This window comes from Leptinotarsa decemlineata, unplaced genomic scaffold (assembly GCF_025532065.1).
Source record: "Leptinotarsa decemlineata unplaced genomic scaffold, Ldec_3_MD MMD2_tig00000882_RagTag_RagTag, whole genome shotgun sequence".
Taxonomy (NCBI): Eukaryota; Metazoa; Arthropoda; class Insecta; order Coleoptera; family Chrysomelidae; genus Leptinotarsa; species Leptinotarsa decemlineata.
Genome location: NW_027412556.1, coordinates 11,035,544 through 11,052,377, shown reverse-complemented (window position 1 = coordinate 11,052,377; position 16,834 = coordinate 11,035,544). Strand labels below are relative to the sequence as shown.

At 36.6% G+C, this 16,834-nt stretch overlaps 1 protein-coding gene across 1 annotated transcript in view; it reads right to left on the bottom strand.

Annotated features, from left to right (window-relative positions):
* Positions 1-1,428: 1,428 nt before the first annotated feature.
* LOC111503677 (uncharacterized) overlaps positions 1,429-16,834 on the bottom strand; it is a 307,933-nt gene continuing 292,527 nt past the window's right edge. The window contains 7 exon segments of the mRNA XM_074175244.1: positions 1,429-2,917; positions 2,920-3,087; positions 8,735-8,905; positions 8,908-10,064; positions 12,102-12,587; positions 12,644-13,107; positions 15,243-15,321. Of these exon segments, the coding sequence (XP_074031345.1) occupies positions 1,727-2,917; positions 2,920-3,087; positions 8,735-8,905; positions 8,908-10,064; positions 12,102-12,587; positions 12,644-13,107; positions 15,243-15,321 (3,716 nt within the window). The 3' untranslated portion in view covers positions 1,429-1,726.

The following is a 16,834-nucleotide window of genomic DNA, read 5'->3' as shown; positions in this document are numbered from 1 at the left end:
AGACCATCAAACGATCATTTTCCAACAAGATGGCGCACCACCTCACTTTGTTCAACCGGTGCGTCAGTTTTTAGATGACAATTTTCCTCACGCCTGGATTGGAAGAAGGGGACATATTGAGTGGCCACCCAGATCACCGGATCTGGCTCCACTGGACTTTTTTCTATGGGGTCACCTGAAATCCAAGATTTACGCTACCCAGCCTGAGTCACTGGATGATTTGCGAACTCGGATCATTAATGAATGCCGTCAAATTACACCAGACATCTTGAGTAATGTACGTGAACGTTTTCAGCAAAACTTATATTACTGCATGGAAGTGGATGGTGCCCATTTCGAACATTTAATAAAGTAATCACAAAAGTACGTACTCTTCCACTCTTTTACCTGTCATGTCGTTATCTATGGATATTTTGGAGCGAAATTTTACGGTCAGATAGTACACGATAAGATCTTAAAAATGAGGTATCTCAACACCCCTCATCCCTATTCAAAATCAAGGGGTTGTGCTCACCCCCGTTAGGGGGTTGAAGTCACGGGGATGAAAACAGTGGAACAGTTGTTTCCCCTCGAATCAGAAATTGACGGGTTCGAGCGCTTTTCCACATTTTCATGTTAACGCCGGAAACTCGAGGTGTTAAGTTTTCGTTGGACCACACTGTATATATGATTTACACTTGTTCCCAATTTCAACAAAATCGCTTGTGAGTGAAGAGCCTTATGTCCTCTTTTATGAACAGAAGGGATCGAATCCGCACCTTTGAAGTGATTTTTTTATAAACTGTATTCTGTGAATTGATTTGTATTCCATACTTTGCAAAAATATACTTAGATAAGCTTTGATTTTGTAAGTACTCTGAAAACACTTATCATATTATTATCACATTCAGATAGGTATTTAATAATCAACATTACCTGAATTCCATATTCACGTAGTTTGTATTTTCACATCCAATAACATGAACCAATTCAAAACAAATACCTGAATTCCTAATATAGGCACCAGATGTGTTCGTGGGTTACATAACCCTCTCATTAAATATAAGGATCACTACGAATCTGCTTTCATTATTGCCCTTCTTCGAGCGGTTTATTTAAAATATGTCTTGACACACAGCAAAATTAGAGTAATTTTCTTTTTCTACATCTCAATCATAGTATTACAAGGAAGATTTTCATCAATGTTCAATCCTAGATGGGCCTATCACTTTTGCTAATAATTTTACACTTATGAGGAAATATAATTCAAAAGATTTGTTGATCATTTCCTTCATAATTAGAATCAATTCTCATTTCACATATCCAAAACTATATACTGAAATCTGATCGATCATATCCAGATACCTAGTTTTAATCAAGGCTTGGAATAATATTCTCAATTTTGTCACTTGCAGTTTTCATAAAACATTTTAAACAATGAAACCCAGATTGGTAATTGAATAATTTATTAATTTGAAAACAATAGAATATGAGTATATAACAAATAAATAGAAATAATCCACAAAACCTTTGGTCCCTATACATTACGAGTCTTGCAAATTATAAAACAAGATGGAAATACATGCACAAACCAATTCCTGGTGGTGAAGTATTAAAATTTACACAATACACTGCATAATACAATATAAATAATTACACACGCTACAAAAATTAGTCTATAACATTGAGCTTCAAACACATGACTAAAGAGTATAGTTGATATGTACAAAATGTATATATTTGCTACTCAAGCTTTCGCAGCCTTCAACCCCTTTTTACCCCCAAAATTCCTAATCGCCGATAACAGCTGATCCCTTTGGTCCATCACAGGCTCCACAGGCTTAACTACTGACTTTTTCAACACCACTTTCTGCATCTGTGGTGGAGGAGGAGGAGCTTTGATAATATCAGCAGATAAATTATTTTCCAGCCTTCCATTTAGGGCGTTGGATTCTCTCTCAAAGATTTTATTGGAATCCACTGTCTTTCGCAAATTATTCTGAGAAAAACCCACTTGGGTATTGGTCGCGAAGCTTTCCCTATCTCTTGGTTTGCTGGGTAAGGTGTTGAAGCTATTGGGCACGTTCCAAGACAGCCTATTTGCCCAGTTGGTTTCGTTGTTCGTTTTGAACCCTCTCACAACAGGAGCGGGGGTGGGTTTGAAACTGATAACTCTTGAAGCAGGCTTGGTTTCTTCAGTGTTATTAGCTTGGTTGAGATATGTTTTACTGGATAAATTTTCTGAACTTCTATACATGCTTGAAAACTTATTTCTCAACCCAGACACTGATTCATCCCGATTCAGCTGCGTTACTGAAGTGTTTCCTAAATCTTTGAAAGGCTTCTTGAGTTCAACTGACCTCACCACAGGTACCCTAGAAATGTCGAAATCGGAGTCAAAAGCAACGGAGTGTGGCCTCTGATTTTTCCCCGAGGTGGAAAACGGTTTCCTGTAGCCTGTAGCTGTCGTGTGGCTGATGAACCTGCGACTGTCGATTACCTTAGGAGCTTGTGAGTTGAGGTCTCCTATTTTAATAACTACATTACCTTGCTTGATAGGTTCGGTGCCGTTTACCTTGATACTGACGCTATTATCCGAAGCGTTTGTGTCGTTTGTTGGGTTATTACTTTTGATTTCGATGCTGTTATTGCTTGTTATGTTGTTATTCGTGGTATTGACTATGAGCTTCGAAGAAACATTTCCAAGAGTATAGTCTGCATCTTCCTTGACACTTACTGGCACCTTTGGTCTCTCGGACCAGGTTCCCATGTTGATTGTTGGAGGACCTCTGTACTTGTACGTTTTTTCTGGTGGTTTTTCAATGGTCTCTGGAGGTTTTTGAGGAGTTCCTTTCAATATTTCCTTAGTTTCTGTCAGTTCTTGGTGGTTTCCTCTGGGGTTTTGGATTCCTGTGGAGTTTGGACAGTTTCTGGAATTGTCTGTTTGATTTGCTGCTGTTCCTTGTTATTTTCATTTGGTAGTGACTTCTTAGGGGGTTCTTCTCTAATTTCTAGCTTCACGGATGGTTTTCGTTGTCTGTCTTGAACATTGAGGTTCTCCATGGAAGTAGTGGGAGTGTTGAGCTTGTTTTGGATCATTCTCATCACCTGAAATGTTAAATTCATCAGTGGGAATCAGTGGAAGCGATAAAAAGTTTTGTTGAATTGATTTTAATTTTTTTAACACTTCCCAAGAATTTTAATATTTTCATTGCTTTCATGATAATGCAATGCATTGAAGAGAGATAGGGTGACTAAGTTGAACCAATGAGATCATCCACTTCTGTTCAGAATAGAAAGTGAGGTAAAATAATTTCAGTAAGAAGAAGGTAACAAGTTGTCAATTTTTATTTTTCTGTGGTGTGTTTTTATCTCTCACGCTCTAAAAAGCGACATCTCACTACTATCTTTCAATCAATCGATCAATTTATCTATACAGGGTGTAACATAAGTACGTTAAAATATTCAAGTGACGCATTCCTGGGACAATTTTAAGAAAAAAAGTCTTTATGAAGTTGTGTCCGAAAATGCTTCGTTTCGGAGATACGGGGTGTTGAAATTGAATTTTTTTGTTCGCTTTTTGAAAATAACTCTTGAAAAAAATAAGTTATTTACACGAAATTCGGTACCCTAGGTTTTTTTGACGTGGGAAATCATAATTTCGTATTAATTTTCATGTAACTTCTAGAGGGCGTTGCGTACGCTGTCATTATTTATTTCAAATTGCCCCAACTTTTTTCACAGTGAACTTTTGGTACTTTTCATGAAAATACCTAATTCTCACACCTTTTCCAAGTAAAAAAGGTACATCTCCTCAACAACGCTGGAGGTGATCGTTTTCGAGATATTTACAATTTTCTATATCGATGCATATTACTTACTCCTAGGGCGCTAATTGAAGTTGCTGAGAACATTACAAAAACTAAGTATGTGGTGGATTTCGTCAAAATAAACAACTTTTTTTTTATAAAATGTTTAACGAAGAATGATTCGTTTTCGAAATACATATTGTTGAAATTTTTCAAAACATGGTAAGTTTTTGTCGTAAGTTTTTTGCAATTTCAGTTATTTTTACCAAACTTTATACGCAGTATACCCGTACAAACGTCTTCTGAGCATTATCGAACTACTTATTCAACCAAATTGAAAAAAATTGTCATGTTCAATTATTCAATTAGAAAGTGCTACATTTCGGAGTTTGTGAAAAAAAACAATTCTGAGGAGTGACTGTTCAAAGTGACGACTCCAAACAGTAATACAAGCGTCTGCTCTCCTCATCAAAGAATTCCGCAACCGTTGAAAAATGTTGAAAATGTTGATTTTTGGGTGTCCCCAAAATGAAAAATCGATGGGATTGAGGTCCGGTGACCTCGGGAGCCAATGCTAAGTGCCTCCTCTTCCTATCCATCGTTGGGGATATGCTACGTCTGAAAAATGTCTTGCTATCACACTAAAATTAGCAGGATCTCCATCGTGCATAAATTGAGCGTGATTTGGGGAAAAAATGTAAGCATCTTCATTCATACGTGATTGAAGAAAATAGGGCCCAATCAAATAATTCCCAATTATGCCTACCCATACGTAAAAAAAAAATCTGTCTTGGAAATGAGTTTGCGTTATCGCATGTGGGTTATCTTCCGCCCAGATGTGGTTGTTATGGAAGTTCATGATACCATTTCTTGAAAAATTAGCCTCATATGTGAAGTGGATTTTCGATAAAATTTACGGATGTTGTTCGACTTTTCTTTGAAGCCATTGAGAAAATTCGATACGTGGTTGAAAATCACGTAGCGTAAGTGTCTGGACACGCTGAATATGATAAGGATATAATTGTTGTTCCTTTGAAACTCTGTAAACTGTCATGTGGCTCACATTTAAAGTTTGACTAATTTTTCTTGTATTTGTCTCTGGATGGTCACTAATTTCTTCGAGAAATACTTCCTCCAATTCTACAGTTCTTGTAGTCCATGGCCGTCCTACTGCAGAATTTGTTTCAAAGCTTCCAGATTCGGAAAATTCAATTTCAACACCCCATAACTCCGAAACGAAGCATTTTCGGACACAAGTTAATATTTTTTCTTGAAATTGTCTCAGGAATACGTCACTTGAATATTTTGACGTACTTATGTTACACCCCGTATAATATTTCACTATATCTCTGCATGATATTTCAATATTCATGATGCAGTCTCACTTACCCCAAAATGAGATATATAAATCATTTCAATTTTTTTTCATGAATGCAAAAAAAATCGTTTTTCACCTAACTGTATTTTCTGTATTTTGTACCCCATCTAACAGTACATTGCATTATTAGGCACTGAAAATTTATTGTGTTTTCTACCAGCAGTGATCATAATTTGCAAATGAAAATTAACATTTCGGACTTTTTTCAATATTGACATATGAATGAATGCAATAACGAACGACTAGTATGACATAAAAGATTGTATTAATAGAGGTATGCTTTCGAGTTTGTGAAACATCAGTCACCTGTAATATTCAACTTGTGTCTGGGATTCAATAATTTCAGAAAAAGTGCACTTTTCAAAGGAAACAACACACAAAACACGACTACTTCCACATACGTAATGAGTCATTATTGTTCGAATAGATAAAGGTACAATTACTCTGATATCTAGCATTTTTAGTCAACAAAATTATACAATGATAGCTAGCAATGTTCGTAACAGTATAATAAAAATTTTATTCAGTCATAGCAACGGTAAGTCACTGTTCTGAAAAAAAAAACGTTTTTCCCAAATATTGGATTTTTCAAAAGTTTTGTCTATTTTGATGTCATGTGCTTCTGGAGCTCCATATCTCAGTAATATGTATTCTACTGTGTCGTGGTATACAGAGTATTCCAACGAAAACTTGATCCCCCCTGTAAGTCAGAAACGGACGTATAATCGAAAATTTCAGAAACACATCAATTTTTATTTCTAGAGAAACTGATTCTCATATGGAAATCATACCCGAAACTTCACCCCCCTGCGGTCAGCAACTATCCCCTATTTTTTCAATGGCATGGGTGGTTCGAGTGATACATCATTTGCAAGGTATTTTATTCCTCTATTAATTCTGTGATTTTTTTCGAAATTGGTTCATTCGTTATTGAGAAATTTTATGTTGAACGTTTTATTTGAGACAAAACAGAAAATTTGCTATTGCTCATTTTATTGAGGAAATCAACAAGAGTAATATCAATGACAACACAAGCAACGGATGGAGTGTTCGAAGTGACCTCTATCTAGTTCCATACAATAATACTTTTGAAAGCGTTTCTTTCTTTATTGAAGATGTCCGGAGTCAGAAATCGGCATTCCCGAACAACACTCTGTGGCAGGTCTTCTGAAATGTTAGTTTTCTCTGCACTGGTAGTTGTTGAATCTAGTCGCAGAACAAAAAGTTGGCAACTGTTACTTCTTCACTAATTATCATTCAGTAATCCTTGTTCACTGTTTTCCAACATGGTTTATTCTACTGAAGGAAGAATAGAAATTGTTGCAACCTATTATCGATATAATGAATATGATAAAGCTGCTGCAAGAATTTATAATACGAATCATTCAGACCATGACGTGAGCCATCAATACGTTGAACACTTTAGAACATGTACAGAACGGACAAGTAGCTAGAGCGTTTGGTGTATCAGCTACTAGTATATTCACCCCAGGAGCTTTTTACAGCTTACTAAACACAAGATCGCCATTGAACATCTAAAATAGATCCCATTTTGGTTATCTTATATCAACAGAAACTCGACAAAATAGCGGAAAGAAGGGAACTAAACCGCCCTAAGAAGTCTGTTTCGGCGCAGATTCCACAGCAAAACGCTTGGAAATAAAAACCAAAGATGCCTCGATAACAACATCCAAACCATGAACAGCAACACCCTAGCCAGCAAGCGATATCGATATCGACCAATGTCCGTTGAAAGAAGAAACTGAAGAGGCTGAATATTTAGGACAACTACCTGTGGTGGATGGGGATGCATATTGAGAACAGATACGAGCCCATGCCTACAATAAACAGTAGTAATGAACATTCGGTGACCGAAGATCAGAAGGCCAGAGTGTTTGGTGAATATTTTCATAATGTTCACAAAACCAATCTAGATTTAACAGAAGAACACAGAAGCGCACCCCCTAGCTGAAACGCCTAGGGGGGTGCACTCTATGCCCCCATCACGCCTGAGCGATGACACACTGGGAAAAATACTAACAGACTTTGAAGAAGTGAAGTCGACAGTGACATATCTGCCCTTGAACAAGGCGCCGGGTAGCAATGGCGTTGAGGCAGTTCTACTTCGAAACCTACCGTGTAAGGATCTAATGCATATGGTAAAAACCATATTTAAATTGCAACACTTCCCAGACTGTATTAAGCGTGCTGAGGTAGTACCTATTCATAAACCAGGTGAACCGAAAAATATGAAGAAGAGCTACCGGACGATTTCACTGCTCAGTGTGGTCGCTAAGGTCATTGACAAAATTCTATTGAGCAGACTTCTTGGTTCGGAGAAGAGGCTGAAACTTGTCCCGAAAGAACAGTTCGGCTTCAGGTGAGGTTGCAACACGACCTCGCAACAGGTCCGTCTAGTGCACGGGATAAAGAAGGCCTTTCACCAGAAGAAGAATACAGTCATGATCCTCCTAGACATACACAAGGCGATTGACAGTGCATGGACAAAAGGATTTATTGCGTAACTGTGGATGGCACACATGCCCTTATACATGATAAGATTCTGAGATTCTTATTTGGTTAACAGAAAATTCAGAGTAAGAATACACCAGGCTATCTCTACAGATTTTTCGAAGAAAGCAGGTGTTCCGCATGAGTCCTGTCTATTCCCACACCGTGAGGGCCCGTCCATAACAAAGGGCCCCTTACACTCCACCCTTCAGGTGATGTACAATGAAATGTGATGTGGTATTTAAAAATTTTTATGGAAGATGTTTGTATTTGGTTCCTACGGATATAGACATTATTTGGCAAGACAAACATGGAAACATGGGATATCCATTTCAATCATGAATATCTTTTTATGGACTTGAAAAGACTTCGGAAGGATATGCATGGAAATATTCATGGAATTTCTTCAAAAGTCAATTTAAAAAATGAGTAAAGTGGTAATATCGTTTTTGAGTTTATAATTAAATTCAGTCCACGGGTCTAAAAAATGGATATTCATCGAATGTTCAAGTTGTGGGCCTATTAATATCCATATGGCCCATTTGGATATCCATTAAACTTCCCCTGTTCATCGAAGGACGTCCACTAATATCCGTGAAGTTCATTTCAGGTATTCACTGGATGTCCATGTCTTCATTGGGAAGCTAATTATTCTGGATTTGAAAATGAAGTAGTACTTTCTGTAACGTTAGTCTTTTTTAAAAATCATTAATTTTATCTGAAGGCAAAATCTGAAAATACCGCAAGTTACTGACCAATTGGACTCTTCGGTGTTTATATCGTGCCGTTCACTTTTTCGAATACCTAGAAAAACAACATTGAATACTGGCTTCTCCATCAAAAACGTTTTTCAAAGAAAATTATGAAATACCCTTTACATATTTCATTCTATCTATGTACAAATCAACAAAACGTCAAATCAAATTGTTATCAAGTTAATGACATGAAACCCAAGTTAATTCGTCAAAATTCATGACTTTTTCCAAACAGCTATCTATTTACAAGCTTCTACAAATGAATCAAAATAACAATAAATTCCCAAGTCACACAAACTTACCCCTAAGCTCTGGAGACCAGAAACATCATAGAAACTATTACTCCTAGAAATCTCCTCTTCGCCACTATCTCTCCTTTCTGACCTGTATTTGAAAGCATCCAGAGTCAAATGAGACTTTGATCTGAGAACTGGCTTAGATGGTGACCAGTTTTCTTTTTCCGATCTGAATACGCTGGAAAACGGGCGTGATTTATACCTACAGTTTTCCCATTTTTGAAAAAAGTGTACTCCCTATCTTCATTCGAGTAACTTGAGTGTTCATCAATACTGTTTCTCCTGACAGATATATTCTCCATGGAATGTCCAACGTAGGACCTGTTCAAATTCGTATTGTTCTTCTGACGTCTATCAATTTCGTCTGTATTACTTCTGACAGTATCGTCCTCGAACACTTTTATCTTCTGCTTAGGTTGGTCGTAGGTAGAAATCTTGAAATTAGGCAGAGTATGCGTTTGTGCAGTAGTGGTGATCGTCTGAATAAATTTTGGTTCAGCAACCGGTTTTCGTTGACTAGAATTCTGAATCTCCATATATGTACTCTCGAATTTCGTTAGGGAACTGGAAAACGTCTCGGAGCTGTCGCGTTTCTCTTCAATATCGCTCATCTTCAGGCTAGTAGCTAACTCCCTATTATATACCAAAGATTTCCTCCTCTCCAAGTTCTCCAATGACAATGTGTTCATCAGAGGGGTCCTATCTTCTTCGCTAATCACACTAGTGAGGTCACTAGTTATCGTGCTCTTATCAGACTGGACGTCTTCGATGTTCTTCAGCTTTTCAAACAGCTCGGGAGAAGTCACGACAGAGTCCTTGAAGTCTGTAACCGAGTGAGATTCAGAGATGGCTCCATCTGGAAAATTTACTGGACTGGAGTCTCTGAAAGCTTTTGGAGGGGACGGAAGTTGATACTGCCAATCAACGTCAGCAACTTCCTTATCTTTATCGTTCTCTTCGTTTGCTGGGGCAGTTTCTATCAGTCTTTCTGCTTCTCCAGAGTATTTCGCCTCTGATGCTGTATAGGTTTGTTGAACAGGTTTTTTCACTAATATATCCTCTACTTTATTAACGACTTCTGGTACTATCGGAGGTGGTACCTGTTCTTCTATTATATCTGAAGGAAAAAGCACGGGATCATCAAGAAACGCAGGTGGTGGAGGTGGTGTTATTGGTCTGAGGTCATCAGGGTCCTTTTCAGGGATTTCGGGTGCTATACCACTATCTGTTGAGCCGAAAGGTTTGTTTTCATTTTCGTTGCCGTCTTGTATAATGTTGCTTGTGGAAGACGTTATAGATGGTAGGCTATCTAACGCCTGATGAGAAGTGAGAGATTCTGAAAATAAATAGGAATTTAGTGTTTGGCTTGCTAGTGAAGGTGGCCTACTTGGTTTACTCTATAAAAAACATTCCTGTTGATCTTTCGTTTGACAAAGCGCATAATTTAAGCAGAGTAAAAGTTATCATGCAAGTAGTAGAGATTTTGGAGTTTCAAGAAACCTACTAAGGGACCATCTAATCACATTCAAAGACGAGATCCATCTCATATGATCATTCCTGGAAACAAAAATCTACTATTTCCTAAGAAACACCCCGACGGATATTCAGTCACATATGAAAGACTTTTGTGAAAACTCTCATTCAGATATTATCGTTGTATATGTTGCTCGTCGAACAAAATGGTAGTGAGCGATTTTCCAAAGGCAGAAGAAAATCATACCAATCCAGGGTGGCACTATATTTTCAATATAACCCTAATTTTCATCGCTTACTAGCTGTTCTCTAACGAGGAACCCTCAGACGTTTAAATAAGACTTATGGGTACGCAATGAGATGTAAATTTTGTATATTGTTTAATTTTGCATGGAAAAGGTGAATATTTTTTTAGACACAGTTTTTAGTATTTTTGTATTTCTTAAGAACGGACTGTTCTATACACCAAAAAATCGGAGAAAGTATTTCCAATAGAGGGATTAGTATATAAAAATGAAAAGGGTTTGAAAATGATTGAGCATTCGGAAAAAAAATTAAGGTAGAATTCTGATTTTGTCCTGATAAACCTCAAGCAACAGATGAAAAAATTGTATGCTTTGAGTATTTTGTAATCACCCTCTACATAATGTTGATTGATTTCAGATCTTGGTGATGTTTCATTACTCTTTCCTTTTCGATATTTTTTGTTTTTCTTCAGTAAGTACAATTATCAATAAATGAAATAAAACAACTTCAGTTCTTTAGAAACATACAACGAATTGTTAAAAGCAGAAAAATGTCTCCTAATGTATTCAAAAATTCGATTTTCACAAAATTTCTCGGTTCTCTCAAGACAGCATCTGATTAGGTTTCGCAAAAAACGAGATCTTCCACGATCCACGTCCACGTCTTAACATACAAGAATGTGGCAGAGATAACACCAATTCAGTGTTCAAAAATATATTAGATGAATGGTGATACAAGTATAACCAAATCTGCATGTCGGAAATTTAGGATAATAAAACATGATCGAGAATAATCAACTCCACAATACAAAAATTTCCGTTGGGAGTTAACGAAGAGTAATTTCATCATTTGATGGTTCAAAACATCCAAGCAGAAAAAAATTCCATCAGAAAAAGCTACTTTCAAATATGAACATACACAGCATTTACTTTTCTCGTTCGGTATGTTTACCAAATCGTAATGAGCAATAGTAGATTGTGTATAATGCCAATAAACCTAGAAAATAGCAATTCTAGAAAATGTTTAGTGATAAAAGTATTATCACAACAACTCTGCAATGAATCAGACAAAAATCTCTCACAAAGATTTCACAATTTAGAACTTTCTGTGGGCAGTTATTTTTGCTAGTTTTGAAAGCTATTTCATCTTTACACTTCCAGTGCAGAGTCCTTTACCTGCCCTCCAGAATGAATAAGAATATATCATCCACTTCCCTGTTACAGTACCTGCTACTGTAGAGGATGGAGTTCGATTAGGTCCAAAGTCAGTGAGTCTAATCAACCATCCACTGCAAACCGCCAGAATTTATTGTGGTTCAGAGTGATTCAAACTCGAACTAGTGAAGCTCCAGCTCCTGAACGAAGGCCATTACTTTGATTAATGGCGTTTCAAGTCAGAGAGCAACATGGGAATCACATTGCACATTTCATAAGGAGTTCTAAAAAAGTAAAACGCCATTACAGTATCTGAAGAGTTATCAAACGACAAAGCTCAATTGAAATATCAAAAGACCTAATCAACTTCCAAAATGAATCTGTGCAAATATTGAAGTGTTCAAAAATGCTTTATTGTTTAGGAGCCTTTCAAAGAATATCCTGAAAATTCAAAATCTCTACTATAGAACAGAACAACTAACTACAACAAGTGAACATGCCTGATTCAGAGAATTCACCAGCCACCCATCTACCACTGTTACGTCCTAAAGAACTCAAAGAAGCCTCATCTAAATCCTCGGTGTTCTTCCACTTCTTCATGCCGCTTTCATTGGCGAAACCATACAAACTCCGTAGACTTCTCAAGCTGCTTATCGATTGGTTCTTTCCCAACTTGACGTCCTCATAGTTGTGCATACCAAACAATTGATTGTAAACTTCTTCTTTCAAGGAAAACTTTTTTTTGGAAGAAACCGATCCAGAAAAAACATTCTCATCCAGATCGGAAAAGTCGTCGATGAAGTTGAAGTTTTCCAGCGCTGAGGCAATGGAGGTACTTGTAGAGGAAACACTTCCGCTTTTAGATTTTGATTCGTTCACGGAGTTCATGAGTGAAGACAATGTTTGGAAGCGTCTTTTACCAAAAGTATCAAACTTGTTTGATTCTTTGGGAGTTTTGGGTATCACCGCGACTATTTCTGGGGTTTTTTATTATCATCAGTGGACTCCAGGAAGAGACTTGACTTCTGGTCACCAGGAGTACCATCATCAGGACAATTAATTTCTTGTGAGGCAGATAAATCTTCATCTTTGGCATTGTTTTGGAATAGTTCTTCTTTCGGAGGTGGTTCAAGATCAACAGTTGGAAGTTCTTCTTTTTCTCCTTCTTCACAGGTTGGCGAATGTGGTTTCAAAGCTTTTTCTTCGTTTTGCTCTGCAAGATTTTCTTCAGACATTCTTGGTTTCTCCTCCTCAACAGACAAGACTAATTTGCCTATATCTGCTGGTGCTCCACCGATTGTATTGTTATTGGAATCGCTTTCATTTGTTTCAAAACTGATCACTTCTTTTATTACATCGTCGACAATACTATCGTTATCAATTTTGCTAATTTGTACCTTAGCACTCAGTCTCTTGACGGGTGTACTTTCTTCGATGCTTTCAATACATTCAATGGTTTCTGGAATGTTTATCCTGGAATATGGTACTGGCGGAGCTTTAGGCTTGCTTCTGGATAGGGAAGTGGATTATTAGGTGTGCTAAAAGGTTCCTGCGATGTACAAGGTGCTAGCATGCAAAATACAAAGCAGTATTAGTAAAGAAAAGTTAGTTCACCTTTCCTTGGAGTGAAGAACCTCAACCAAGATAGGTAGGAGGTATGTACATGGGACGTGCAATTTCCGTGCCTTGTGTTATATTTGAAGATCCATAAGTAATGAATTATTGATAATGAGTACAATTTTCATCAGAGCGCGACTGAAACTGATCTAATGGGTACCATATTTCAGGCGATTGGGTCTCAGATTGTCTGGCTGTTGATTACACATAAGAGGCAGTTCAATTGGGGGGTTACATAATTTCTCGGACATATATTACGATTGAATTGAGAAGTAAAATCCAATATCGACTAAAGAGCTGCTTGAAAGGAATATACTTATTCAAGAAGGTACCTTTCGATGAAACTGCATGCCTCGTCATTCACGGGAATCACAGAAAAGTTCAATTCTGAGAAGTCAAAATTAATATGAAATAAAAAATCAATGGGAAAGTTGATGATATTTCATGTGGGTTAGTGTTGTAGACGACCATAAATGCGATATGTACCTGATAAAGAAAATCTAACTGTAACTGATGCCATTCGATGAATTGTTATATTTGTGAAAAATATATATGATATAATTATGGGAAAATTGAAAGCTGGAGCCAGCATTTCGGTTGGAACAGGCAAGGGGAGAAAAAAGTGAAGAACTTTGGAAAAAAATTGCTCATGACCTAAAGTATAGCAACTACTACTGGATTATTTATTCAGGAAGTAATAATACCAAGAGGGTGGGAGAATGAATATGGGGCCTTGGATAATAAAAAGAGTAATTGTCCTACCAAAATTGGGTTCTGAAGAAAAGGCACACATCCAGTAAAATACTCTTTCTTACCGGGGTATTGTTAGTCAAGTAAATACGCAACTTTGCCCCAATTCAACCATCTCCGTATCTCTCATAGATTCCAAAATCCCAATGATGAGGATCGAATTTGAAACACCCTGTATGATGAATCGATTTCAGCAAAATTGTTCTGTTGATTTGAAAATTTCGGTTTCCCTCTAGTCGAGTTTGGAAATATATTTGATAATTTCATTCTGAATAATATCATTTCTAGTATCAAAAAATTCAAAAATCAACTATTAATCGCAGTATGTAGTTCGGATATCTCAAATTATTGAATCTGAAAATAGTATCCGGTTTAGAGAAATTCTGAACTCTTACTAACAATGATTTTATCTAATTTTGAAATAAATTTGTCCCAGTTCTCATTGCTACAATTCCTGGTCAATACGGGAAACTTCCTGGATGAGGAATATCCGGTGATAGTTTCATTGCCAGAACCAGTTGGCATACTATCTCCAGAATCTTTAGAATTACATATCATACTGCAAACACTTCCTGGAGAAGATACACTCTCCGAATCATCAGAAAAGTCTGAACTAGACAGATTGTTATCTGAGTGGGATGACTCAAAAGATAATGTTGATTCATTATCTGTTGTGTCAGATTTGTCAATTGTTGTTCCATCATTATTTTTATTAGCAAAGTGCAAACATTCTAGAGTATTTCTGGTTATGCATTCATCGGCAACCGTTTTGGAAACTATTTGTAACTTTTTCTTGGTAATTTGTTTCTCGTTGATTTTATCAGTGCTCAATGATGAATGATTCAAATGAATGCTTGTACTATCAATGAATATGTTTTTGATTTCTGAATCATTATTTTCTTTATTTGTGTCGACATTTCCTGTATTAGGGTTGTTGTTTGCTTTATTTGAAACACTATTTTCAGTAATAGAATAGGTATTTTCAGTACCCAGCTCGGTTTGCTGTATATCATCATGACTACCAGCATATATTTGTCCTAAAGTGAGGGTATATTTAGGTTCAAAATGATCCTCGTTCACTCCACCCTTGATGCATTTATTGAAAAGTTTGATATTTCTTCCAAATCTGAAACCCAATCTCACAGGATTTGCACGTCCCTTTTTGACTCTAAGAGAATTCTTGAATCCTAAAGGCGTTTTTACAGCTGGGGAGTAGATTTCATCCAGGCACTTACCTTCTTGGGTGGTAGCAGATGGACTAGCAACTACGGGACTAGGTGTTTCTAAATTTATTGCGGGGTTTGAAGCTCTCAATGCGGGTGGGGTGGTGGGGGGCGGTTTTTTTCTTACGACCTGAAAAAAAAAAGAGTGAGATTTACTGTCAGGTGAGCGGTTAACTATGAAATTTTGGTTCATTTTTATACCTTCTATTTCGAAGTACCAAATAAATCAATGAGATTCTCGGTATTTCAGATATGCCTACAAAAAATATTTAAAAAAACCTAATCACTTCAATAAAAAAATCCCCTTTGGACCCCTAAAAAAATTTCGAAATAAAAACAAATTTCAATAGAAAAACTGATTTCTTAAAACGAAAGCAGATTCTAACTTTCAAAATGTTGATGATGATATCTATAAATTCCTCACTTGTTTTATAGGCACAATTATCAAATATTAGTATTGGTGAAAAATGTATTTCTTTGTGAAAAATATGGGGAAATCACGCATTATTCTATCGGCGTGAACTGAACTAAACTAAACTAGAATCGACTAAAAGAGGAACCATCAAGACTCTATAAGACCGTGCACTGTGATACGAAGAAAGGTCTCGAGAAGGACCTAGACATCATCAGAAAAGATCTTCAACCATCACTTCCAAAGTGATGGTGGAACATACTTTGGCAAAAAGACAGCAAAAGCTTCGCAAGGAAGAGAAGCCGTCACAACCAGTGCTTGCACTTCCCCTACATCAGATAATTATCGGAAAGAATAAGAAGAATTGGGTCCAAATACAACATCAGAACCTACTTCAGATTCAGATCCGGAACACTATCAGTAGCAGACTTACGAAAACCAGGCCATCAAACGCGGACTGCGATTCCAAGAATTGCATTTACCGGATACCCTGTGAGTCCGAAAATGAATTATCTGTATGAATCGCATATCTTTATGAAGAGTTTTTTTAGGTGTGTCATACCTTTTTTCTTTAACAGTTTCAGAAATTTTTTTGTTCAATGATGGAAAAGCTTTCTTTTCTCAAGCACTCTGAATTACTGAACGAATCAACGAAATCATTAAAAATGTTTATTACAAAACCTTGTGATATGAACAAATATATTTTAATCTAATACATTCTGAATATGAGACGTTTTTAATTATATGCTGTGGTTGGTACGTTTTATGTATTCTGAGTGAGTATTTTTTATTTTGTGATCAAAACTGAAACATTCATAGCACTAACCTCAAAAGGTATGCATCTTCGTCAAACCACAATTAACTTACTGTTATTTTTCTGAATATTTTTTTGAAGAGATTACTGGTATATTCTATACATGATCTATATGTTGCCTAGTATTCCACTCTATACTGAGTAAATCTTCCTCATCAATGACCATGTTCCATTGACCTCTTAATGAACTTCTGTTTGTAATTGAAAACAATCTTTCTTCACTCCCACACACTTTTTTTAATCTCTTTTCGGTTAGTTTGATTCCATAAACAATTTCGAATTCAGTGATCTTCTTTCAATAATTTTCAAAATATCGAAATTAACTGGTGGAAAATTTGAATATTTCACCACTATCTGCATAAAAGATGATTTTATATTACTTTCTTTTTATCTCTAGTATCTTGCAATATTCTCTAA